Source organism: Grampus griseus, assembly GCF_964374135.1.
Source record: "Grampus griseus genome assembly, chromosome: 20".
NCBI classification, from domain to species: Eukaryota; Metazoa; Chordata; class Mammalia; order Artiodactyla; family Delphinidae; genus Grampus; species Grampus griseus.
In genome coordinates this window covers 44,295,104-44,322,316 of record NC_139014.1, presented here as the reverse complement: position 1 = coordinate 44,322,316, position 27,213 = coordinate 44,295,104, and the positions used below count along the sequence as shown (strand labels likewise).

The following is a 27,213-nucleotide window of genomic DNA, read 5'->3' as shown; positions in this document are numbered from 1 at the left end:
TCACTCTGGACTGACTTTTGTGTGAACCTCCCGGCTCTTCACCCGCAGCTTGTTGACCTGGGACTCGGCAATGTCAGCCCGTTCCTCGGCCTCCTCCAGCTCGTGCTGGAGCTTGCGGAATTTGGCAAGGTTAGCGTTGGATTGTTCCTCCTAAGAAAAAAGTTGTGAGAGTTAGACTTTGTGGTTCTCATTGCACTTGTCACAAACAGGATTATTTCCTCAACTCAGATATTTCCTTCTTATGGTTTGTTTGTCATATCTGATTTCAAATCCAGACAGAGGGCTTCCCTGGTGGCGCAGTGGTTGAGAGTCCGCCTGTCGATGCAGGGGACACAGGTTCGTGCCCCGGTCCGGGAAGATCCCACATGCCGCGGAGCGGCTGGGCCTGTGAGCCATGGCCGCTGAGCCTGCGCGGCCGGAGCCTGTGCTTGGCAACAGGAGAGGCCACAACAGTGAGAGGCCTGCGTACCGCAAAAAAAAAAAAAAAAAAAAAAAAAAATCCAGACAGAACTTGTAACTTCAATTACATTTTTCACTCTAAAGAATGAAAGAAGAAACAGTTTTGAAATGGAAGAGACAAGCTCATTATGTCAAATCCATGTATACGTGAAATCTATTTATGATGTATGGACTGGGTGGAAAGGAGGAAGAGACCCACGTACGCTTGGTCACAGGGGTTAGAAAGTAAATGTAAAGCAAAGTCTAACTTTGGGAAAATGCCAGTTGAAATGTTTTTGCCATATATTTTGATTCTGGTATACAGAGATGCTGTGGGTGGGGGGGATGGGGTTAGGAAGAAAGTATGCCCTCTGTTGGTTGGACTTACTACCGTTCGTGCCTCTCCCTTTCGTGTTCCCTTTTCTTACCTCTTACCCACTACATTGTGTCTGGGAGAGTGGAGAACAACCAGGAAAAGTGAAGCTGGAGAATCTTCCAGCGCATCCTAATTTGCTACAGCGAATGTGCAGGGATAAGTCCCTGCTGATGACACTGGTAGTGAGGGAAGGAGTCAGCTGGGGTGAAAGATTTCTGTTTGGTTTTTGGGAACAGTTGATTTTGTGCATTTCTAGAGGGAGAGGAATATTTATCATGGTGGTAGATTTTCTGCTGGATGTTCTTTGCAGCTATCAAGTAAGGTGGGTTATTTGGAATTTTCTTTTTTTCCCCCGACCCCTACAAATTGCTTAATAATAAAAATGTCTTGAAGTCTTATTCTATAATTAGGATTTGGGGGGAAATTCATATTTATATCATCTCTTTTAAAATAAGAATGACGTATTCTTACTTGGTCTCTTTCTTTCTCATTAACACATTCTCTTAATACACTTTCTACCCTCAAAGAAGGTTTCTTCTTCCCTCAAGGGCTTAAAGATACTTACAGCCTCCTCAGCTTGTCTCTTGTACGATTTCACCTTTGCCTGTAATTTATCTACCAGGTCTTGCAGCCTGAGAACATTCTTGCGGTCTTCCTCAGTCTGGAAGTTTGAAAAAAATGGTCTGCATTGAATCCAGCGAAATAAACCCACTACAGGTGGTGAAGTAAATCACTTTGATATGATGGCAGGTGGGCCTGGGGTAAATGTGGTCAACTCTGAGGCTTCCTTCGTAGTATTAACAGTAGCCACTCTTGTTAAATGTCCACTGTGTGCAGGCACTATATTGGAGAGTTATACACGTCTCTAATCCTTACCTCCCTACTCTGGTGAGTAGATGTTTTTATTCTGTTTTACAGGTGATGAATTAAGGTTTAGAGTGTTAGGTAACCTATCCAAGTTTATAAAAGTAAGAGAGGCCAAACCAGGACTAATACCAGTTCATCTGTCTTTGAAACCTATATTCTTTCCTCACTTACACTGTTTTCTAAAGGCCTTCCTGATTTTCCTAGCTTAGGAAAGGGTCTGTGACAGGTGATTGTGCCATTTGCCCCTTACATATATATCAAGTTAATATGTAGCTATTTGTGAGTACCACATAGTCACCAGGTTTTCAGTTTCCCTTTGTGCAGGAAGTCTGGATATTCTAGAAAGCTCTTCCCCTTACCTGGTAGGTGAGTTCCTTTACTCTTCTCTCGTGTTTCCGCAAACCTTTAACAGCTTCAGCATTACGTTTCTGCTCACTTTCAACCTCTCCTTCAAGCTCACGTACCTACAATCAAGAAAGATATTTATATAGTCAGTCTTGGGGGATGTTAATTAACTCAGGACCTACTGAAGATATTGGGTGGCTGTCCCCAGCCATAGGATAAGGATGGGAGCCAATATACAAGAAGAGAGAAGGATGGGGGAGTGCCGTTTTCACTTCCCGGATTCAGAGAGATTGAGAGACGCACCCTGGCCTCCAGCTTCTGGATCTGCTTCTTCCCGCCCTTCAGGGCCAGCTGCTCAGCCTCGTCCAGGCGGTGCTGCAGGTCCTTCACCGTCTGCTCCAGGTTCTTCTTCATGCGCTCCAGGTGGGCACTGGTGTCCTGCTCCTTCTTCAGCTCCTCGGCCATCATGGCCGCCTAATTAGTAAATAAACCAGTATAATAAACCTGGTAATGGCAGGTAACACACAGTTTCATGAAACAAATGCTCATTTGCTCACATCAGTGATGGCCTTCTTGGCCTTCTCTTCTGCATTGCGCGATTCTTGAATTACTTCTTCCACTTCACTCTGGAGTTGTGAAACATCATTTTCCAATTTTTTCTTGGTGTTGATCAGGCTGGTGTTCTGTTAAAAGTAGTGGAAATTTACAAGACCTGCAGTTTGCACACTTGGGGTTTTACAAATGTATTACTCGTTGGCTTATGCAGGGGACCTAATGGCAACATTTCACTGAACTTTAAATATTTGTTCAGTGCAAAGTGTTAATCATTTGCACGGTTGGTTCCCCCCGCCCCACCACTGCCCCAATGTCCATCTGATTTATGCATAAGGACGTGGAGGTTCAAGAATGTCTATATTAGTTAATTGCTCTTTCAATTATATGTCAACCAGACATTGCTAGTGCTCTGTCCTTAAAAGGTTGGAAATATTAGAATAGAGTAGATTCTTTTTGTGAGAGCCTGGTAGTGAGAGTTTCTCAGTTAAAAGGAATCTATTCTCTGTTAACTTGAACGGTTTGCTCCCTTGGGGAATACTGAATTACTCTTACGAAAACACTTTCTTAAAATTTCAACCCAGTGGTTCTCTAAGGGAAGCAATATCACCTCAGTGGGTATTTGGAAATGTATGGGGGTGGATATTTTTGGTTGTCAGAATAACTAGGGCGTGCTGCTGCATTTAACGCCCAGGCTGGTCAGTGACGCTAAATGTCCTGCAAGGCACAGGGACTGTAGACATAGCAATGGTGAACGCTGAAGTGCTCCTGATGAGAAACACTACGTGGAACATTTTCAGATTTTGGAGTCAACAGATACCTTTATTCAAGTTTATTCCACACCATGGTTTTCAAAATAATCTAGAGTCAAATCTTATTTTTAAATAAAAAAAGGAATACCCCTGCCCCGTTTTGGTAGAAAATCTTAAAAAGAACACACAGCAAAAAATCATCTATAATCGCATCACTTCAGGGTAATTGCAATTAATATTTTAAAGCATCTCCCCGATCCTTTTAAATATACACGTATTTATAAAAATAGAGTACTTCCATATTATAATTGAGTCATCACTTTACGGTACACCAGCGTTTGTTTGATGTGAGGGTCTCACCTGGGTGTGCAGGAGCTGGACGCGCTCGCTGGCGTCCAGGAGCTCCTGCTCTGCCGTCTTCCTGCTCCTCTCCGTCTGCTCCAGGGTGGCCCGCAGCTCCTCGATCTCAGCCTGCAGCAGGTTGGCTCTGCGCTCCACGATCGCCACCTGCTCCTTCAGGTCCTCCTGGCCCCGGAGGGCATCATCCAGGTGGAGCTGGGTATCCTGTTAAGTTAATAAAAGACTGAGACACCCTGAAGAGGATGTGCACATCCCAGGAGATGAACTGGAAGAATGGGTTGGTGCCAGGAGCGGGAAATGACAGGCCTGTCATTTGAATGAGCATGAAAATGGGGATGTCACCTGCTTAGGTGAGAGAGGATTATCAGGAGACTGATTCTTGTTGTGTTTTATGCCATCAGCTGGTTATTTTTCATGTGCGAGTCACCAGTATCTATAATTTATGGAGCATTTTCCATATGCTGTACCCAGCACTTGACATCTGTCTTCTCACTTCATCCTCACAAGTAACCCTATGAGGTGGGTAGTTTCATTCTTAATTTGTAGAAGAAACAGAGGTTCTGAGAGGTTATAATAACTTGCCTAAAATCAGGCAGCTAGTAAGTGACAAAACTAAGACTCAACCTCAGGCCTATTGGTGCCAAAGTCTTTTCATTTCACTCGTATCATAGCTTATCTCTGGGCTTCTGTTTGTTCTTTTATATAACGTTTCTTTAAAAGTAATATATTCGGGGCTTCCCTGGTGGCGCAGTGGTTGAGAGTCCGCCTATCGATGGAGGGGGCATGGGTTCGTGCCCCGGTCCGGGAAGATCCCACGTGCCGCGGAGCAGCTGGGCCCGTGAGCCGTGGCCGCTGAGCCTGCGCGTCCGGAGCATGTGCTCCGCAACAGGAGAGGCCACAGCAGTGAGAGGCCCATGTTCCACAAAAAAAAAAAAAAAAAAAAAAAAAAATATATATATATATATATATATATATTCGGACTTCCCTGGTGGCACAGTGGTTAAGAATCTGCCTACTAATGCAGGGCACATGGGTTCGAGCCCTGGTCCGGGAAGATCCCACATGCCACTGAGCAACTAAGCCTGTGTGCCAGAACTACTGAGCCTGAGCTCTAGAGCCCGTGCTCTGCGACAACAGAAGCCACCGCAATGAGAAGCCTGCGTACCGCAACGAAGAGTAGACCCTGCTCGACGCAACTAGAGAAAGCCCGCCTGCAGCAGCCAAAAATAAATATATATTCTATGTGTATTTATTTTTAGCTACCTCCATACCATGAACTGTATAATTTGTTAAAAGGAAAAAAAAGATGGTGTAACAAGAAGGTGTTGTGATGAATGGGAGATGGATGGGTCACTTCCCTGACTTGTCTGGGCTGTTAATGTGGACCCATCTACCTTCAGGATCCCTTGGGTGTTTCTGTAGTTCCTCAAGCTCTCTGCTGCCAAGCGGTTGGCGTGGTTCAGCTGGATTTCCATTTCATTCAGATCTCCTTCCATCTTCTTCTTGACTCTCAGGGCATCATTCCTGCTCCGGATCTCAGCATCCAGCGTGCTCTGCATGGTCTCCACGACTCTAATGTGGTTCCTCTTCAGCTGGTCAATTTCCTCATCTTTTTCAGCGATTTTCTTATCAACTTCAGACTTGACTTGGTTCAACTCCAGCTGGATACGCAGGATCTTTCCCTCTTCATGTTCAAGAGATGCCTTAACAAAACAGTGATCAATTAATTAATAATCAATTAATAATGGGAAATGAATATTTGGAGGGTATTCCCTTGTGAGCCAAACTCTTACTAATATCAGTTTGTCTAATATTACAAAGTACAATAAAAGAGCTCTAGGACCCTACTAGGTAAATCATCCTTTAATTTATTCAGTCATAGACTTTATTGGGCAACTCTTTAATAAGGGTGCTTTGTAAAGTATAAAGGGCTATACAAATATTATTCATATGAGTAGTAACGAAAATTATATGATTAAACTTATGTGTAGTAAACAGGAATTCTCTCCCGTTCTATAAATTAAAATGTTCACGTGATATACTAATTCCTGTTGTAGAAATTCTCAGTTTTAAAACATATATATAATTTTGATTACAAAATATGTGTCCATTGTAGAATGTGGGGTAATTTATAAAAACAAAACTTTCCTATTTTTCCTCCACTTAGAGGCACAATTTTAATGTGGTACATTTTTTTTCTAGTTTTTTTCCTATTTATATATATTTATACATGATAAAGTTATATTGTATATGCAAATGTGTGTCTTGCTTTAAAAATTATCCTCTACCATAAATATTTCCCCATATTAACTACATTTAATGGCTGTAGAAAATTGCATCATATGGATGTTCTATAGTTTGCTTTACCTTGTTTTTGGATTGGACATCTTGTGTTTAAACTTTGCCTCCATTTAGGATAATTTTCTTGGGATAGATTCTTAGAAATAGAACTGATAGGTCATATTATTACATTTTTAAGACTTTTGATAACTATTGCCAAATTGCCCTTCATAAAGGTTATATGAGTTCAGATTCTCACCTGCTCTGTAATAATGGATCCATCTCATAGTACCATTGCCCAATGAAAACAGTGGTGTTTCCACCAATGTTTATCTTTGATTTTCCCCCCACAACATCAATATACGTACCTCTGCTTCCTCTAAGGCAGCCTGAATTTCACATTTCTCTTGTTCCACTTGCTTCTTTATTTTCTCCAGTTCATGGATTTGCTTCCCTCCCTCAGCAATCTGCTCAGTGAGGTCAGAAATCTCCTCTGTGGGTGAACAGAAGAGAGAAGTGGTCAGACTGATATAACATGGAAAGGTCTTTCCAGGGCCATATAGGGTAGGGAAGTTCAAGAGCACTCACGCTGCAAGTTCTTATTTTCTCTCTTTAGCATTTCAAGGTGTTCCAGGGATTCCTCGTAGGCATTCTTGACCTTGAACAGCTCCGTACTGAGAGAACGGGACTCCTTCTGGGAGCCCTCAAGTTCAGCCTGGGTTTCCTCATACTTCTGTTTCCATTCTGATAGGACCTGAAAAGCAGTAAATTGTCAGCTAATGGAAGGAGAAAGGGAGACTAAGTAAAACATCGATGGAGTTTGAGCAGGCTGGGCCACCTTGTCAAAGTTCCTTTGCTTCTTATCGAGAGCTGCGCAGGCAGCATTAGACCTCCCCATGTCAAGCATGAGGTCCTCCACTTCATTCTGGAGCCGCTGCTTGGTCTTCTCAAGGGAAGCGCATTTGGCGTTCACGGCTTCTACATGTTCCTCAGCTTCCTGCAGACGCTGGGCCAGCTTCTTCCTAAAAAGTTAGCCAGGCAGTTAAGGAGAGAGGTCAGGAACAGGGGCAAGTGCTAAACTCCTCAGCCCCCTTTCATAGTCCTTTTTTCTACAATGTCAAGTAGCATGGTTTTCAAAACTGTGGTAGCCAGAACTGCTTTCTAGATGGATTAAACTGTGAAAAGGTCCAAAGCGGTGAACAGCTGGACTCAAGTCCTTTTAGTTGTTGAATTGTTAGAGGCCATTGTTGGAGCTGACACTGTGTGTATGTATCTTACAGACATTGTATGTATGTATCTTACAGCATATGATTTCAGGATTTTCAGGGCTTCTGATTGAGTACGGTATGGAGAATGATTAGCCAGGGCAATTCTATTGATTGATTTATATCTCATCTCATTCCAAAAAGGATTTGAGACTAACTAGATATTTTATTGGTCACAGATATACTGGGCATATTCTTTTGCTTTGTCAGACTTTCCATTTTATTTTATATACTTTTCTTCCTAGAGAAAAATAGTCAGTTTCTTCTAATAATATACATTTGGTCAGTCTCACCTGAGAGGAATGGATAAATAAATCAGGATAATTCAGGTAGTCTAAGCAAAGGCAGGGTTTTTCTTTTTATTCCTTCTGAATTGTCTACGTTCTTGCTTTACTCCCAATTGTGTGCCAACTATACATGCCTAATGTACACAAAAACCTTTAGCCCTAATGCTCTAGAAGATCTACCTGAAGGTCTCCTTTGGTCTGTACCCAGACTAAGGCTTTGCTTTATTCAGACTAACTCTGAACATTATGCACAGTTCGGATGGCCTCCAGCATGAGTTTTAAGAGATCTGTCTTTGTACTACAATACTTAAGAAGGTGGTCTCTGGAATCAAAATGTCTGGTTCTAATCCCAGCTGTACTATTTATTAATCATATGGTCTTGTGTTAGTTGGTTAACCTCTCACAGTCTCAATTTCCTCATCTGTAAAACAGGGATACGAATAATAATGCAATGTAATGTTGCTAAGAAAACGAAATGAGTTAATATACGATAGTATTTGACACACAGCATGCACTTAGGGTAGCTTCTGCTTTTGTTATCATCATCACAGCTGTTTTCTGGGAGTTGCTGAGCTGGGCAGCTAGGAAACCATGTCATGTCCCTCCTCTAGAGTTCACAGCACACACTTGGCCTCCTCCAGCTCCTCCGTGCGCTGGATGGCGTCCGTCTCGTATTTGGTCCTCCACTGGGCCACCTCGCTGTTGGCCTTGGACAGCGCCCTCTGCATCTCAGCCTTGGCTTCCTGCTCCTCCTCATACTGTTCCCGCAGCAGGTCACAGTCGTGGCGGGAGGACTGCAGGGCGTGGGCCAGGGCGCTCTTGGCCTGTGGAGGTATGAGTTCAGTGACTTAATTCATTTCTTCAGTGATATTTAACTTACACACTTAAAGGAGAACCTAACTGAATATGTTTAGATTTGATCAGTCAAGAATACTTTTGGTAAAACTTACTTTAGTTTCTTCCTCTAGCTGACATTTCAGCTCCTCAATCTGCTGCGTAGATGCTTGTTTGGTCCTTGAAAGCTGAGAGACCAAAGCATCTTTCTCATCCAATTGTCGGGAATATTCACCTAAGAATTACCGAAGTAAAGGAATTTGTTTATGGAATAAACAAACAAGCCTAAAGTTTGTATATATAATTATACGTACATGACAAATATATACTTTATCTAATTATAAATATTGTTACAGAACTGGCTAGATTAAAAAGCAGTATTGCTATTGTAGTGTAACAAATAAACTAGTCTGCTGATTCTTTCTTGCTTTTTTAAATTTTTTCTAACCCGCTCAGTAAATTCCTATAGTTGATTACTCCCCTCTAATATGGGAGTATTGCTATTAATTCAGAACCCCCGGAATTGCTTTTGTCTAGGCCATAATCGCGGGCCTGAGGGAGATCTCTACCCGCTTCCGTCTGCAGGCGCGCTCTCTGAGCCGTCAGGTCACTGAGCAGCCGCTGCTGCTCTTCCTCCTTTGTCTTGAGTTCACTCACTTGGTCTTCTAGAGCGCGGCACATCTTTTCAAGGTTTCCCTGCGGCACAGGTACCCATGAAAGATGAGACATTGAATACAGTAAAAAAAAAAAAAAAGTTACCACTGGATTCTTAAAGTATTTTTAGAGTGAATAAATTTACGTCAAGTGTGAGTAGAAACTGATGGCGCCAACTCTGTGGAGCATGCTAGGATTCAGCTATGACGGGTGCGTAATCTCCCCAAAGTGCTCATTGTTGGAACTCATTCATTTATCCCAATGATACTTGACACTGACAAAGTAGATTTTGAAATAATCTTAACAGATTATATCCAGCATTTAAAAAAAATGAAATAAAATGGAATATATTAGAATACAAAATTTTAGATCAGTGCTATAAACTGCCTACAAACAATGTTTAACGCCAGAGAGCAATGAGGGTTCTTACAGGTTATTAACTCTGCTCATTTGAAGACAGTATTGGGTACCTTGGCTTTGGAAATGGTCTCTGCATTACTGCTAAGGTCGTCGATCTCCATCTTCAGCTCACTCTTCTCCTTCTCCAGCTTCTGCTTGACCCTCTGCAGGTTGTCAATCTGCTCCCCCAGCTCGGCCACACTGTCCGCGTGCTTCTTCCTCAGCGTGGCCGCCGTGGCCTCGTGCTGCAGGGTGGCCTCCTCCAGGTCCCTGCGCATTTTCTGGAACTCAGCCTCCCGCTTCTTGTTCATCTCAATCTGGGCCGAAGTGGCCCCGCCGGCCTCTTCTAGCCGCTCGCTGATCTCCTCCAGCTCCCGGGAGAGGTCCGAGCGCTGCTTCTCTGCTTTGGCGCGGGAGGCCCGCTCTGCCTCAATCTCCTCCTCCAGCTCCTCGATGCGGGCCTGGCAGTGACACAGCACATTAACATGAACTCACCTCAATTTCAGTGTTTTTGGGTGCAGAAACAAATGGAGGTGAGATGACTCACCTGCAGCTCTTTGATTTTCTTCTGTAGTTGAATTTCTACTGCCTGCTCATCTTCAATTTTGCTTAGCAGATTGCTGATTTCAAATTCTTTCCTTTAGACAGAAGAACAAGGTGTATTAGTGCCCATAAGAATTGAAAGATGATGTCGCGTAGAATTTTTTTTCTGGCGTTCCTACTTTTTAAATTTCTCATCAAGTTGCTGTTTGTCATTTTCTATATCTACTATGGATTCTTGGGCCAATTTTAGGTCACCCTCCAGCTTCCTCTTGGCTCTTTCTAGATCCATTCGAAGTTTCTTTTCTTGTTCTAGAGACCCTTCAAGCTAATGAGAAAATAAACTTTGTTAAAAATTTAAAGTATATTAAAAAAAAACCTTTCAGATGGATATTAAAAACACACATCATCCACTTGCTGTTCTAGCTTGGCTTTAGCTTTGTTCAGGGTGTTCACTTTGTCCTCTTCTGCCTGCAGGTCATCCAGGGTCTGCTGGTGGGCCTCCTGGAGGGCCTTCTTCTCCTTGGTCAGCTTAGCTATGACTTCGTCCAGGCCTGCCATCTCTTCTGTGAGGTTTTTCACCTAGAAAGGTTAAGGAAGAGATTATCTCTGCTCTAAAGCAGCTTAGTTAGATGGCAGAGTCTCTATATGCTGTATACAAATATATTTCATACCTTGTTCTCTGTGGCATGTTTCTCCTTCTCAACCTTGGCCAGTGTCAGCTCAAGGTCATCTATGTCTTTCTTCAGTTCCGAACATTCGTCCTCCAGTTTCCTCTTCTTGGCCGTCAGCTCAGAATTGATCTCTTCCTCATCCTCAGCTCTCTCAGTCACCTCCTTGATCTTTGCCTCCAGCTGGATTTTGTTTTTAATCAGTTGCTCACACCTTTCCTCTGCATCAGCCAAGGCGTCAGCTTCCTGTGGAGAGATTTGCTGACCTGGTTAGAGAATTTGTTGCTTATTTTGAACTTGTTCTTTGCACAAAATAGTAGTGTTTACTGAATGCTAATGAATTTTTCAGTATGAATATAAATTAATTGAACATCATTCCATTGTCTGGAGAAACATAGCTAATTAGATATGGCACTATAGATTTAGAAGCAAATTAGCCTGAAAAATGACTGGATTGAAGCAATTGACTATTTTAAAAAGTATTGTGTAGAAGAGTGGAAGGACCAAAGGAAGCCTGGGTTCTTGTCCCAAATTTGCCTCCATATGTATGACCTTGCACAAATTGATTTACTCCTCTTACCCTCAGTTATCTCATGTAATTAAAGAGGATTGGAATAAGTGATTGCTAAGAGCATTTCAACTATATTATTCAAAGATTTTTCCTGCGCGTCCGGAGCCTGTGCTCCGCGGCGGGAGAGGCCACAGCAGTGAGAGGCCTGCGTACCGCAAAAAAAAAAAAAAAAAAAGATTTTTGACTTAGTCAAATTGCCTCAAACAACTAGTTGCTACATTGAATTTTAAAAAGAAAAACTACGTAACATTATGCCTATAAATACATTTCCATGAAGCATTTTTCATATACTCAAAACCTCCCTGATAGACCATAACAGTGCTGTATAATTGCCCAGGGCTTCCATTTCCATTTCCATTTTAAGAATTACCTATTAGTCTCTAAATGAATATTAGACTGTATAAGAACTTGTAATTTTGAGAAACTACATAACTCAGTGAGGTTTTTATAAATGATTAAAGGACTCATAAAAATCAGTTCAGCCACGACCTTATTACTCTGGGCTGGGGAATTTCTTTAACTTCTCAGTGTTTGTTTATATCTTAAGTTTTTAAAATGCTTAAACATTTGATAATGAGGACTTCGAGGGTTCCTTTGCTTTTATTTTTAATAGTCATACACTCAGTATATATTTACTCACTGACTAATGATAATACCTATGAAAAGAGGTTAAGATGAAGAGGCTGTGATTGGGAAAATGTAACCTTCATATAAGTGAGCTTATCAGAAGGAAAAGTTGAAAATAGCTTAAACATTTTAAGAAAACTATCCTTTTTTTTACAGATTTCTTCATGACATTGTTGGGCTTGTTGGGCCAAGGAAATGGGAGGTTGTATTTGGCCACAGTGCTGATGCCAAGCCTGCCCCCACTCTGCTTACAACTTCTTCTTTAACCAATAAACAGAGGCCTTGAGAACTCAGGATCAGTATCACAGGAAGAATCACAGAGGTCACTAGCTCTGTCTTCCACCGTGGTAGTTCAGTTCAAGTAACTGCAAATGAATTTATTGAGCTAAATCCTGGGGGTTGAGGAAAAGAGATACAGAGAGCAATAAGAATAACTGTCTTTTATGAGTGTAAATACAATCTCATACACTTGTATTCAGGAAATAGGGCTCTTAAGACTGGGATGAAGCAGGCAGGGCAGATGAGTAAAATGACTGAGATTTGGGGGCTTTGCCTTTCAACTGCTTCCTTCATGCCTGTTAAATTTGTGGTATTGTTAAATAAATTCTTCAATCTCCCATTTTCCATTTGCAATTTGGAAGTAGTTGGTGCCTTACTTCTCCACAGGAATATTGAAAGTTAAGTGAAATACTGAAAAAAGCAACTAAAAATTTTCTTTTTCAAGAAAAGGCCATTTGTAAATCCAGAGTGTATGTGAATTCCAGAAAAGCTTCCGTGACATGGTGCATTCAGCACACAGAGTACTCACAGATTGAACCTGGAGCTGCAGCTCATTTTTCTCTTTCAAGAGAGTCACCATTTTTTCCTCCAGTTCCTTCCTTTTGGCCTCTGACTTGGCGAGTTCATCTTTGGTTTTCTGGAACTCTTCCTTCATGGTGGTCATCTCCTTCTCGGTTTCTGCGCTCTTGAGGAGGGGCTTGATCTTGAAGAAGAGTTTCATCCAGGGCCAGTGCTTGACGTTCATGAAGGCACGTACATTATACTGGATGCAGAAAAGGGCTTCTCTGAAATGACGGAAAAGTATCAGTGTAGGTTGATCCATTAGAGACAATGTTATTGTTAGTAGTATTTTTTTACATACAAACTCCCCTTTTAATGCCCCCCCCATGTAAGTGATGTGTCACATTCTGTATATTTTATATGCAGGACACACACACACATAACACACACACCCTCACACTCAGAGCGGTCCTCAGTATGACCACTTTGCTAATGTGCACTGCTCATACTGAACTATTGTGTTCTCAAGTCCCTGTCACATTAGCAAAGAAGCTGACTTTAGAGGAGGAATCCTTTGTATATATGAGCAACACATACCATTTTAAGAACATTTGAGAAATCACAATATTAGTGACTTGGGAGTGGGTGTGGCAGGTGTAAGTTAATTGTGCTGCTTGGCCTTTGGCACACTGATGTGACCTGTGAAAGGGCATGGCTTGCTTTCCTAATTGCCCACCTAAATTGAGCTTATGGTTTACCCTGTTTTCCTTGAAACCTCTCCTCTTATTTTAATCACTGCCAAATTATCTACTCCATAAACAGCTTTTGTTAGTTTCTTCACATAATAGACTGGCTTTTCTCAAGTCCTTTCAAATGCCTACTTCTTACCTGCTCAGTTAGATTGTTAATGTCTGCAGAGCATTTAGCATGGATTGAGCTACGAAATTCGTTTTATTTAAATAACATTTTAAAATAGTAATAAGAGATATTCCTTCTGCACACTGTAGCAATAGACTGGCAAGGTTTACCTGCCTTATAACAATGTGTGTGCCTCTTCAGGCTTGTTAAAATGGAGATTCTATTTCTATAGGTCCAATTTATAAGAACCATATCTCTGAGAAGGCAGATATCATGCCATAAACCATAATGTTGACACATGGAAAAGACTTGGGAACACTTACACCACAGAAGTAAATGAGTACAGATGAGCAAAATGAATGCAAAACGTGTGTGTAAGGACAGCAGTAGTACTGGGTGGATGGGTTGGATGAGGTTAATTAGAGGAGGCGGAAATGGAAGTCTTGAATTGGTAAAGAGATAAATTAGGCTGAGAGGGGAGCACTTGTGCAAACAGGAGAGAAGGAGATAAGCAAATTGTTTAGCCTGGCTGGAAAAGGCTGTGCAGTGGGAGATGATAGATGAGGTAGGGAATAGAGAGTGGCCTTGATAGACACTCAGGCAACTTGGATTTGATGTGGGAGACCGTGGGGAACTGCAAACAGATACGGTGTGATGGAAATAGTGTTTACTGCAAACGATTCCTGCTGCTGTATGTGAGATGAATGAAAGGGAGAAACTGAGGGAGGAGAGACGTTTTGAAGAGAATCCCAGTGTGAGGGGTTAAGCAGAGGCTGATGTGTTGTAAGAGTGAGTTCGGAACTGGTGAGAAGTGCATATTAACCACAAGATGAAAGAGTTAATGAATAAGGAAGAGTGAGGTGAAGTCCCTAAGAGACCTTACAGTCCTTATCCTCTGCATGGTTACCTCCTTTGCAACATCTTCTGATATTCTGCCCTCATTAGGAATCCCCTACAGATGGCTTGAGTTCTTGTTATAATCTGGGCCAACTTTTCATCTCTCATTTCTTCCAGAAGACCCAGCAGGCCAGCTTTGAAGAAAACCTGGAGAAAGAGAAAGTTACAAATCATCCCTAGACTACAGGAGATACAGCTATGGCAGAGGACTTGGATCAGGTGTAAGTAACAGCCATACCTTTGTATGTCCAAATTTGTACTGGGTGTGATCAATATCAATAGAGGCAAGAAGTTTCTCAGAAGCCTTCTTGCTGTCAATGAACTGTCCATCTGGAATAGCGCTTGCATTTAAAACTTTGTATCTGTTCAGTCGAAGAAAGAAAGAATGATTAGGAAGGTGTGATCATATATGAAAACCAAACGACACCAAAAAAAAGTCAGTAAAAAGAGAAAAAGCAAAAGTAGAAAATCCAACTGTCCTTTTAGGTTCAGATAGTAAAACAATATGATTTTTCCACAAGCTAATGCATGCTTCTGTCCTGTTTTTAAGAAATGCCACCATCTCTTGCCTGTATTCTGTTCTAGCACCACAAGACTATATTATTTGACTTAATTTCATCATATTGACGAAGCAGGATGCATAAAAACAATGAACAGAGGGCAACAGTGAAAATGATTAGTTAGTCACAGCATTCAGTGAAATATGACAGAGGGAGACTGGCCTTTGTTTAAAATCCCCATATAAGATTCTGCTTGGGAACCCCTTCCTGCAGATGCGGATGCCCTCCAGCACACCGTTACACCTCAGCTGGTGCAGGACAAGCTCATGATCCATGGCGCCTAAAAATAGATCAGAGTACTTACTACTGGGCACTGAATTTTCAGACCTGTGCCTGTGTGATTATTTCATGCTCTTAGATCTTACCAGGAGTTTTGGTTTCGTTGGGAATGATGCACCGTACGAAGTGAGGGTGTGTGCTCCTCAGGTTGGTCATCAGCTTACTTAAATTTTCCTAGAAAACCAGGTAGAAGGGACTTGATGAGAAAGTTCTATTTCAGATTGCTTTTTTTGGTAATTATATGGAACGAACCTAGGCACTTTCCTAACTATATTAGGTAAAAGTCTATGAGGCTTCAGTTGCTCTGTGTTTTAAAGGTCTCAAGAGTTCTAGCCTGCCAAAAACTGAAAGGCTAAAGTGCTGGGAAGAAATGCAGCTCTCCCTGGTATTCATTTATGACACCTAGGATCTATCCTGTAAACAAACTGCAAATTCAGTAGCCTTGACACACAGGAAGTATTCTCGACCGGGAATCAGAGACAAAGGACTACAGTCTCACTTTGCCACTAATGAGCTGCTTGACTCTATAAAATCCCTTTTCTCTTTCTGGGCCTCATCTGAAAATAGTTGAGATTACCTCTAAGGCCTCTTTCATCTCTCTCAGTGCTAATATTTTTTACAGTAGTAGTTTACAGTGGTAACCTAGGTTAGCCACTGTCCCAATGTTTGCCATTCCTTCCTTGAGTGTATTATTCCCTGGGACCTGTAACCTCTTGGTTTTTGTTTTGTTCTGTTTTGTTTTTTTCTGAAGAGTCTAAAATCATAAGACTGTATGACCTTGTGTGAGTGGATCTTGAGTACCTGAGAATGATCACAGTCTGGAGCATATGGGGGGAGTTATTCCAGAAATAGAGTAACTGACTATGACACACAGTGGTGTTTTACTCCACCACAGAAAACTAGCAAGTAGCTATTTCTCAGTGTTTCTTAGGTATATTCGTTGAGAAGGCAGAGTTGCTTTATTTTTCATATCTCAGTTAACTATTAGGAAATAAACAAGTAATGTGAGTTTCTAATCTTGCAATTATGTACAAGGATAAGTTGATGAAACACGGGCATATTTGGTGAAATAATGCAAATTGGTAGTGAGAAAAAAAGAACAGGGCTGTTTTCTTGTTTAGGTCATACATAGTATCTGCATTTTAGTCTTAAAAAGAACGAGACTTAGCCACGGAAATCCTGACAAAGCAGCCATTAGACCAGATGCTCCATGTGTTCCCCTGTAGAAGAGCCAGCTGTTAAGCCATCTAAGAGAATCACATTATTTGCAGTAATGTTATTATTACTGTTATTCTTAAGAGATATTTTTCTACCTTAATCATCCATCTAAATCACTAGGTTTGGCTTTAGATAATTTTCAGCTATTAGAAAAAATTAAATCCATCTCGGAGGACAAAGATGTGATTTGGTGGAAGGATGTCCTAAAGGGTGTGTCTCGGGCTCAATTCTCAAGGGGGGAACTCAGGAACATTCTCAAAGGGCAACATTGGTGGCTTTCCACAGGGAGACCTTTGAAGTTCAGCTGTGCTTCCTTAAAAATCGGCCTTATTATATAGCGAGAAAGCTTCTAAGGGCATTTTGGAATTCCTGAATACATTAGATGAGCATAGTAAGGAGTAAGAGGTAAACCATTCAGCCCTACAGGAGGAGTATTGCTTTGGCTGTGCCCTGACAAAGAAGGAATACCTGAAGTCATTCCTATTAACGTTCCACTCCCTCCTAATTTATTCTAAATCCTTTATCCTTATCCTAATTATGATAAGTCATAGGAACTGAATAGATCTTTCAAATTAAATTTGTACTTTACCCTGAAAAGGGCTGACACAGTCTGGAAAGAAGAGCCCTTCTTCTTAGCACCTTTCTTTGCGCCGCTGTCTAAGATAAAAAGAAAACCCATCAATGAAAGTAGAATCCCAGAGGCTGGAATGGTATGTGAACATTCTGTGGGGATAGGTTAATTTAGATCAGGGGCTCAGAAAGTACCGGCTTCAGCACTAGCATATGTGGAAAAGAGACTGGCCAGAGTCTTCATTGCAGACTTCTGGTACAGCCCAACCACAGTGTCGTTCAGGGGGTCCTTGTTCTTGTCCAGCCAGCCGGCAATGTTGTAGTCCACGGTGCCCGCATAGTGGATCAGTGAGAAGTGGGCCTCGGCCCTGCCCTTGACCACTTTGGGCTTCTGGAAGTTGGCAGACTTGCCCAGGTGCTGGTCATACAGCTTGTTCTTGAAGGAGGTGTCTGTGGCCTTGGGGAACATGCACTCCTCTTCCAGGATGGAGAAGATGCCCAGTGGCTGAATTCAGAAAAGTAGACATTGGTGTCAACCTATCTTGTCTCAAAAGATATAGACACAGTGGTTGTCATTTGATTGAATTATGAGCACTCCTAATTAAATACATTTATAAAGTAAACCAGGGTCATAGCTCAAAGAGGTCTTTTTGTTGTCACTAGAATGACTTTTCCACCATTCTTTCTCACATTCAATCCATAGCATTATTTTCAATTAAAAGAGTAGCTGGATATAAACTCCAAATGTCAGCACTGCATAAGTGGGGGCGACTTATTAAAATGTTCTGTGATTACCACATTTTCCCCCGTTTGGTGAATTAATCTATTGTCAGAGTTTTGTTTTTCTATGCAAAGGACTTACTGACTTAGAAGGATGTTTACTTTATATGCAATAACTTAACGGTATAAATAATGCAAACCTTATTTAAGACATTTTGTGCATTTAATCCCTTAAAGATAGATTATGAAGAAGCATAGCAATTTGACTCTTGACTTACAAACAGATTACCTTTGATATAAGCCCTAGCTGTGTTACCTGTGCATTAATTTTGATTTAGAAAGTAGTTATTTCTATTGTTGACATCTTGGATCATAGTGGAGATAGATTTAGAACAAATGAGGTAGTTCTTCTGGTGAAGCAGACCATCTCAATAGAGATGCTGCTTTAAACTTGGATCTGAGCCAGTGTTAGAACAGAACTTATTACGACATAGTGAAGCTAAACACTCTCTGATTCTTCTTACGTAAAAGTTGAAAAGAGAAAGTCATTTCTAAAGTAATTTTCTAACTTGTTCTAATATCAGTCTAGTTAAGATTACAGTAATACATTCTGGAGTTGCTTAAGGCACTTGGGAAAGTTATCCTTTCAGTTCGGGTTTCCTTTAGAAGTCAAGCGGACCTTCTCGATGAGCTCAATGCAGGCGGCCAGGTCCATCCCGAAGTCGATGAACTCCCACTCGATGCCCTCCTTCTTGTACTCCTCCTGCTCCAGCACGAACATGTGGTGGTTGAAGAACTGCTGCAGCTTCTCGTTGGTGAAGTTGATGCACAGCTGCTCCAGGCTGTTGTACTGCACAAAACCAAATTTCCAACATTAAGTGGATTTTTATAGCAGTAGAATTCATTACTGAAGAAAAATCTTTTATGGAAAATATGTGGAATACAGTAATGAAATAAAGTTTAAACTGATTGTTGTCTCTTCAGAAATCCCAGGGAAAAAAATGATCATTTTTGACATGAACCCTTTTCATGATTTCTGAGCATTATTTAAAGGCACAGCTGTCAATCACATAGCAAGAGTTCTGGTAGAATCTACCTCTTTCCACCTCTGAAGACTGCATGGGCAAAAATGTGCATTAAAAGTATAACCATGATCCTATGAGTTATGGTTCAGATTTAAGGGTGAAAGTAATTCATTGCAAAGCCTCACTTCTTTTACCACCACCCCCCCCCCCAATTCAAGATAAAGGTCACATTTTCACTTTTGGCGTCACATTATTAAGGAAAGCTTTTCTTAAGACCTTTAGTTGATGTGCAGAGTGAAATTAATAGGCTAATTGCTCTTCTATTCATACCAAACATTTGGTAAATCCTCATTGTCAGGTCTGTGAAAGGGGGGACCTGATGTGGTATAGAAATTGAAGATCTGATGGAGTCTTTTTTTAAAAATTTATTTATTTAATTTATTTTTGGCTGTGTTGGGTCTTCATTGCTGCCCACGGGCCCTCTCCAGCTGCGGAGAGCAGGGGCCACTCTTCGTTGTGGTGCATGGGCCTCCCACCGCTGTGGCCTCTCTTGCTGCGGAGCACGGGCTCCAGGCGCACGGGCTTCAGCAGTTGCAGCATGTGGGCTCAGCAGTTGTGGCTCACGGGCTCCAGAGCACAGGCTCAGCAGCCGTGGCGCACGAGCCTAGCTGCTCGCGGCATGTGGGATATTCCAGAACCAGGGGTTGAACCCGTGTCCCCTGCGTTGGCAGGCGGACTCTCAACCACTGTGCCACCAGGAAAGCCCCCTGATGGAGTCTTTATAATAATTGACACCCTCATTTTATAGATGATAAAGCTGATGGCCCAGAGGGGAAATGGTGTGTGTCAGATGAATCTGGAAGAGGGAAGACTATGAACTGTCACTGCGCTTCTACCTCTAGGCCGTTTCTCCTCCACGGGAGGTGCCTTGTGTATGGACCAAACGTTGCATAGCCAGGTTCCTGTCGTGGCTTTGCCTTATATGGCTGGAGGATCTTTAGCAAGTGTTTTGATTTTCTTGCATCTGTTTCTCCACATGTAATTAGAAGTAATATTAGTTACTCCTTCATGGGTCGTTGTGAGGATTAAATGAGGTAACATTCTGAAGTGCTTAGCAGAGTGCCAGAAATACAGGCTTCGTGATAAATGTTAGCTATTACTATTACTTCTGTTATTATCTAGTTATCTCCTAGCTATTTCGTCCTAGGTGCCATGCTGGAGAAAGCAATGTAGACACTACAAGTGTAAATGAATAATAATACTCAGTATATCAAAACCCAAATTGCCTTTCTCCCACTTTTTATTAATATGAAGATAAACTCACATCAAAGATCTCAAAGCCAGCGATGTCCAAGACCCCGATGAAGTACTGCCTGGGCTGCTTGGTGTCCAGCTGCTGGTTGATGCGGGTGACCATCCACAGGAACATCTTCTCGTAGACGGCTTTGGCCAGAGCGCCCACTGCATTGTACACCTTCATGGACAGAGTAATGTTTGTTGGCACTATGAAAGGCCTGGGATGTGTGTGATTCATTGAGGTTGTGCACTTACCTGCTGCACAGTCTGGCCTTTGGTGACGTATTCATTGCCGACCTTGACCCTGGGGTAGCAAAGGGCTTTGAGTAGATCAGCAGAGTTCAGACTCTGGAGATAGGCAGCTTTGTCAGCAACTGCAGAGACACAATTCAAGGAATGTTGTTTAACAGCAGATACTTCTTCAAGGTAGTCTTTCCATTTTCCTCCATCCACTTTCGTTATTATTTAAATAGAAAGCTTTAAATAATTCTAGAGAAGATCAGGTGAGGCTCTCTGTATGTTAGAGCATATACTTGCTAATAAATGGTCAGTCAGTTACACTGGCCTTTGGTGATTTGTTGCAAGCAACTCCTGAGAAATTTAACAACAATAAAAATATGTCCAGTGTTTATGGAAATAATTTATGTAACACAAAAGCCAGAGTCCCTGCTCTTAAGACACAGTAGGTGGGGGTGGAAGGTAAGATAAATACACCTTATCTCAATTCAGCTCCTCCCAATTTAACCTCAGCGAATTAGTTTCTTTATCTGAAAACGTGAGGATTAAATTTTAGTGCATGATTCCTACAGCGTCCCCTTCTAAAATTTTGTCAATGACTATGATGTAAATGAGGGAGAGAGAATGTCGAGCCAGGGTGGTCAGGAAAGGCTTAAAGGAGCAGATAACTTTAGCTTCCGTGGTAGATCCTGTAAGTTCCATGTTCTTTCCATACATAGAGTATATGATTTTTCTTTCTCAGTTTCTTTTTTATCTTGTTGCCTAGATTGTCTGAGGGTTAAATGCAGACAACACACACACACATGTGCACAGATGTCCTCCAACCCCAGCTCTGTGTTTGGGCAAGACCCTGTATCCCTCCACTAGGTTTGCCCAGCTGGTGCTGAAATAGACCAATATGCCAAGTTATCCTATATACCTTCTCGCCATTGCTAAGGCAAAGCAAGCTCACGGTTCTGTCTCATTCCCTCTCTAATGATCTGGCCCCAGGTTGTGCTTTTTAGATATATCCTTACAAGTGGCTGTTAGGGTTCATTTGGGCTGCATAGAAAGATGGAGATATGGAGATGTGAGGAGGGAAAGGGGGTGAGGAAAGCATGCAGTGTGTGTAAATGTGTACATGCCCCTCAGAAGTCCAGCTACAAAGGAAATGTGAGTTTAGAATAACCTGTTTTTTTCTTGCTGTATTCTCTAATTTAAACCCAGATGGAGGTTCATTTGGTACCTTCGGTGCCATCTGGCTCCGCTTGCTCCTCACGCTGCTTTTGCTTGAATTTCATGTTCCCATAATGCATTACTGCCCCTGTGAGCTTGTAGATGGACACTTTCTCCTCGGGAGTAAAGCCCAGGATGTCAATGGCTCTCTGCCAGGAGAAATGACAGGACAAAGTTAGGGCAGAAGAGACTTAACATATTTTGGAGAATTTACACTATATTCTAAGGTAACCACACTTATGGTGTGGTTGCTATTGTCATTTCCATACATAATGGATTTTTTTTTTTTTTTTTTTTTTGCTGTACGTGGGCCTCTCTCACTGTTGTGGCCTCTCCCGTTGCGGAGCACAGGCTCCGGACGCACAGGCTCAGCAGCCATGACTCACGGGCCCAGCTGATCCGCGGCATGTGGGATCTTCCCAGACCGGGGCACGAACCCGCGTCCCCTGCATCGGCAGGCGGACTCTCTACCACTGTGCCACCAGGGAAGCCCCATAATGGATTTTTTAAAAGTGAGTGTGTGTCTTACATCAGTGGCCATCAGCTCTTCTTGGTCATCAATGCTAGGGACTGTGATCTCCCCTTGACTGACGAAGGCATAGTCATACGGGTTGGTGGTGATCAGGAGCATGTCTGGGTGCATAGAATTCAGGGTGTATGGTTTACATTAGAAGTTGTTAACAAAAATATTAACTTTTGTCTGTGAATTTAAGTTCATCCTTACCAATCAGATCTGGTTTCTTATTGGAAGTGATCTGATAAAAAATATGGTAGCTTCTTTCTGCCTTTAACTGGAAAGTAACTCTAGACTTTTCTAGAAGATCTGGAAAGAGAGGGAGATAGACACTGAATTAGAAAAAAATATCAATGCTGCTGAGATATTAAATGAACTTCAGTGTCTTTGGCTAAAATTGGGGCCTAAATTACGTTAGGCTCCATTGAGATTTCAACGTGATGATCGATCCTGTTGGTACTACATGTAAGAATTCCAAATACGTATGGCAATTACTCAAGGTTCTCACCATCTAAGAGCAGAGAGTGAAGTATGCATGCTCTAGTAAAAATCAACTCTGCACATGGATGACCTCTGTATTATAATTGATCCTTAATATCCCCTCCTTCCTCAGATCACCTTAGATTCTTTGGTGAGGGACTACCTTGGAAACACCTACCAAAGCCCAGATCAAGAGCAAATCACAGAAATGTATTGTAAGCCTATAGATAACTCATAGGAGTCCATAGATAGTCCTACTGCTTTCCCTGGAGAAAATGTCATAGTTGCTTCTGAGGCAGGAATTGCAGAATGTGTTATAGAGCCATCAGTCTGAGACTGAGGTGAATAGAGCACACAGCGATTATGGATAAGTCTGGCATTAGCTCCCGGGCAACACTGCCAGCAGGCTCAGTGCTCAACAAGTGTTGCAAAATATCCCTGCAAATGACATCACTTGTTTCTCTGTTTGATTTTCAATGGTCCTGTTACTCACATGTTTCGATATCAGCAGAAGCCAGTTTCCCTGTGGTACCAAAGTGGATCCTGATGAATTTACCCTTGCAAGTGAGAAAGATGATGTTATATACAAAACTGTTAGCACACGAGTAAGAAGAGATTGAGTTAATAACTCAGACATGCCTTTTGGGGCATTTAAGGCCTGAGAAAACCCTTCTGTGACCCAGAGACTCACAAAGCGAGAGGAGTTGTCATTCCTCACAGTCTTGGCGTTGCCAAAAGCCTCCAGCAGGGGGTTGGCACTGATGATTTGATCTTCCAGAGTCCCCTGTAAAGGCAAGAGCAGTCCTCACATCTGGGGCTTCCTGTGTGCCCTGCCAGTCTTGATTCTGACACACCTGTCAGACCCACCTGCATTTTGCCAGTTTCATCCTTCTTCTTCTCTCCAGTAACTGCAATTGTTGCAAAGTACTGGATGACACGCTTCGTGTTCACAGTCTTTCCTGCCCCAGATTCTCCGCTGTCAAACAGAAACCAGAGAAGAGATCAGAGCTACAGCTCACATTGTCGACATCTAAGACAATCACCACAAACCAGAGAAGAAGAAAAAAATCACATACGTGATCAGGATGGACTGGTTCTCACGATCTGTAAAAGAGAAATCAAGACCATCAGTTTTTAAAACTAGTACGCATTCAATACAAAGATTATTGACTCTGTAAAGATTAATCAGTTTATCCTTTTTAACATTTTGAAGATGTTGCCTGTGATCTTGGTTTTGTGTGTAGCTCCCAGATAGTACTTGCCTCTTGGAGTAAAATTTGTGAAAATAAGAGTCAAAGAATCATGTGTTTCTTCTTAAAATATTATTAATTTTAAAACTTATGGGAAGTTTCAAACATATACAGAGGTAGAGGCAATAACGTGTAAAGAGCTCCTATGTACCCATCATACATACAGTTTCAACAGTTATTATTTGGCCAACTTTGTATAACCTGTACTCCCATCCTAAACTCACTTGGTTATTTTAAAGAAAATTCCAGGCATCATATAATTTCGTCTGTAACTACTTCAGTAAGAATCATACAATTTTGAAGTTTCATTTAACAGATGAAGAAACAAACCCAGAGAGAAATAAGTGACTTTTCTAATAGTTACATAGCTTATCAAGATGTTTAGGTCTATTTGACTTCCAGCTTATATATTTTTCTGCTACCTGGCCTCCTCCCGGTTTTTCATATTAATTTGACAGCTGGTAATACTAAAAAAGGAAGGGATCTGGAATTGTAAATGTTGGTGTTCATTTACTTATTTTCCTTTTTATTTTATACACGTTTCTAAGTAATGAAAACAAAAATTGTCACTAGTTATATGACTGATATGTTGGATATATACCAATTTTCTGATTTGTTAAATCTTTAATTCTATACTGATATAGATTTTAGAGCATTCTCAAATCTAAAAAAATCTATTCAGAGAAATAGATGCTAATTTGGGTGCTATTTAGATGCAGATATAGACTTTAGAGAACTTCAAAGCTCTATTCAGGGAAGTAGAGACAGATTTTGGAACATACTCAGATTGATTTCTTTTTCCAATAGAAGAAAAATCAAGAAAGATCATATCACATCTAGTGGGAGCATAGATAAGAAAACAGTGTTCTAGTCTCTAACCGGTCAAATGCCACAGTTTTGGGTGTTTTTTTTACAAAAATCATGTTTGGAGATAAGTAATCTTGAATTCGGAGCAGGCCCAAAACTTGGGGGAGTGGGGACCTCTGTAGGGGTGGTGGTGTACATAGCAGTGTAAATGCAACTGCTAAGTGTTAAAACCTCTGGAATGAGCCCACATTTGGATAATTTCTGGAAGGTAGCTAGCTTCTGCTGACAACCAAAGAACAGGTTCCTGGTATGATATCCTTGTAGAACTGCTGGCCAATTTGTAATGGAAGATTCCTATTTTATCCCTTTCTCTTCCCTCTTCTCCTTTAAAAGACAATTTAAAAACAGTGCATAAAAACAATCAAATAAAAAAACAAAAAGGAGCAAAATCCTCTCCAGTTTCTAATATCTCATGGAAGAACAGGAAACTCAGGAATTTAGAATATTTCCAAAGGCAGTACATTTGGTGTGTGCCGATAAAAGGTTTTCATGCTGTATTTGGGCCTACATTTTGCATCAAAGCCATTTGTTTATGCTTTGATAAGACAGGAATAACAGACTTTGATATAATTTTTAAAAAATATTTTCAGGACTTCCCTGGTGGTCCAGTAGTTAAGACTTTGCCTTCCAACGCAGGGGTTGCAGATTTGATCCCTGGTCAGGGAGCTAAGATCCCATATGCCTCGCAGCCAAAAACCAAAACAGAAGCAATATTGTGACAAATTCAATAAAGACTTAAAAAAAAAAATGGTCCACGTCAAAAAAAAAAAAAACTTAAAAAAAAGTATTTTCAAAGAAAGAGGGATTTCTATTTTCTTCTATTCTTGTAGGAAAATGCTTCAAAATCTTTGAGAGGAAAGTCATGGCTCGCTCTTTACTCCTGTTCTACCCCAAAGGCTAGTGATATTAGCTGTGTCTTTTAAAGATAAGGAATTCACAAAGCTTTCCCACTATGGCTGGTAACTGTTTTCCTTGATTGCTGTAGATGTGGATATTTAAAAAAAATCTACTTGAACTTTTTTTCTGTCCAAATCAGAAAGTAAAAAAATGTGAGAAAGCAACAACAAATATGTTTACAGAGGTCTACTAATTATTTCAACAAGGCTTCTGGTTACCAGCTGGGTTAGCTTCGGTAGGTCAATGAATTCAGTGAGCTTCACTTTACTCATCTATAGAATGGCTGCAGGGAAGAATATGTGATATTACAGCTCTGAAAGTTTCTTGAAAGCAGTGAAGCCCCATGTGGCTGCAATGTATTATTGTAATCAAAGCCCAAAGTCTGTTTGTTTGTTAAAGATTCTATTTCCACATTTCTGTAAATAGATGCATCACTCACTCACCAGTCAGCATGAACTGAAAGGCGTTGTCAGAGATGGAGAAGATGTGGGGTGGGGCCTCCTGGCGCTTTTTGCCTCGGTAGGCAGCCACCACCTCAGGGTTGTACACCGGCAGCCACTTGTAGGGGTTGATGGTGACGCAGAAGAGGCCCGAGTAGGTCTGAGAAAATCAGAATATTCAACATGTGGGATTTGTTTTTACTTGGAGAGATAGGTGGAATAAAGAGATGTTGAAAGGCGCTCACATAGATCATCCAGGCTGCGTAACGCTCTTTGAGGTTGTACAGCACTGCTGGCTCGTGCAGGTGGGTCATCATGACCATGTCCTCGATCTTGTCAAATTTGGGAGGGTTCATGGGGAAGACTTGGTCTTCTCTGACAGTTAGAGTCTGGCAAGTAAAGTAAGAGACAAGTTTGTATTAATGGTTGGAGGGAGGATTTATGTTTATCTGCTTTAATTATAAGACTACAGTTGTGGACACTTTCCATTATATTATTCGGTGTCCTTTAAATAAAGGCATGAAAATACATTCATCTTAGCGTTTGATGGTAAGAAAATCTGTTTCCTCTGATGAGCTAGAATACGTACTACTCTTTAAAAATTACTTTTCTCCTCCCACATTTCCTTGTCCCAGGTTTATTTATCAGTTTATATCATTTTACTTAAATGGGTTAAAATTTTCACTTTTCCTGGCCATTTATTACAAGAAACTTCAATTTGGGGGGAAGTAATGGGGATATTAATACATTGTTTATCTAATTAGATAGTAATTGTTTTGATAGGAGAAGCTAGTTTTTATTTCTCCCAAGTTTGGGGTTTTAGACTGGGAAGTGAGGAATTGAAGGAAGATGCTGGAGGCCAAGCCTAGTGGCTTTAAAGTCCTTTGGGTAGTTGGGAAAGGGAGAAATGAGGTTACTGCTGAGAATTTCTTTTACCTCCCAGATCTGATGTCTGTTAATGGACCAGAAGGGTGTCTGTATTGGCAATAGGCTTAGAGATTCTGAGCAAGGAAGGCTTCAACTTGAAGCGAGGAGGTGGAGGAATAGGGCGGGGAGTATTTTCTCCTTATGTTTTTACTTACTGCTCCACATTCTGTCTTTACAGTTACTTTCCCTCCTTCTTTGCTTTGTATGATGCTCTTCACATAGGATTCCTTGGGCTCCACCGCAAAGACTGATGATTTAGCATCGAAGGGCTTGTTTTGGGCTTCAATCCGCTCCTTTTCCGATTTTCGAAGGTAGGGAGCAGCTTCGCCAAAAACAGCCATCTCGGCGTCCAAACTCGCACTCAT

At 41.4% G+C, this 27,213-nt stretch overlaps 1 protein-coding gene across 1 annotated transcript; it reads right to left on the bottom strand.

The window, feature by feature from the left end:
• LOC309837516 (myosin-8) lies at window positions 1–27,213 on the bottom strand (the record flags this gene model as incomplete). The annotated part of the gene is made up of 38 exons (XM_082678037.1): window positions 1–150; window positions 1,380–1,475; window positions 2,041–2,145; window positions 2,330–2,500; window positions 2,584–2,709; window positions 3,691–3,894; window positions 5,085–5,393; window positions 6,339–6,463; window positions 6,559–6,724; window positions 6,809–6,992; window positions 8,150–8,346; window positions 8,473–8,591; window positions 8,926–9,052; window positions 9,481–9,870; window positions 9,957–10,047; window positions 10,132–10,277; window positions 10,355–10,531; window positions 10,624–10,866; window positions 12,627–12,882; window positions 14,364–14,500; window positions 14,592–14,715; window positions 15,076–15,193; window positions 15,279–15,366; window positions 17,000–17,067; window positions 17,176–17,485; window positions 18,380–18,550; window positions 20,050–20,199; window positions 20,277–20,395; window positions 21,484–21,622; window positions 22,003–22,106; window positions 22,198–22,296; window positions 22,961–23,024; window positions 23,159–23,251; window positions 23,335–23,443; window positions 23,544–23,571; window positions 25,925–26,081; window positions 26,167–26,310; window positions 27,004–27,213. 38 exons carry the CDS (start codon window positions 27,211–27,213, stop codon window positions 1–3), a joined length of 5,814 nt encoding a protein of 1,937 aa, XP_082534163.1.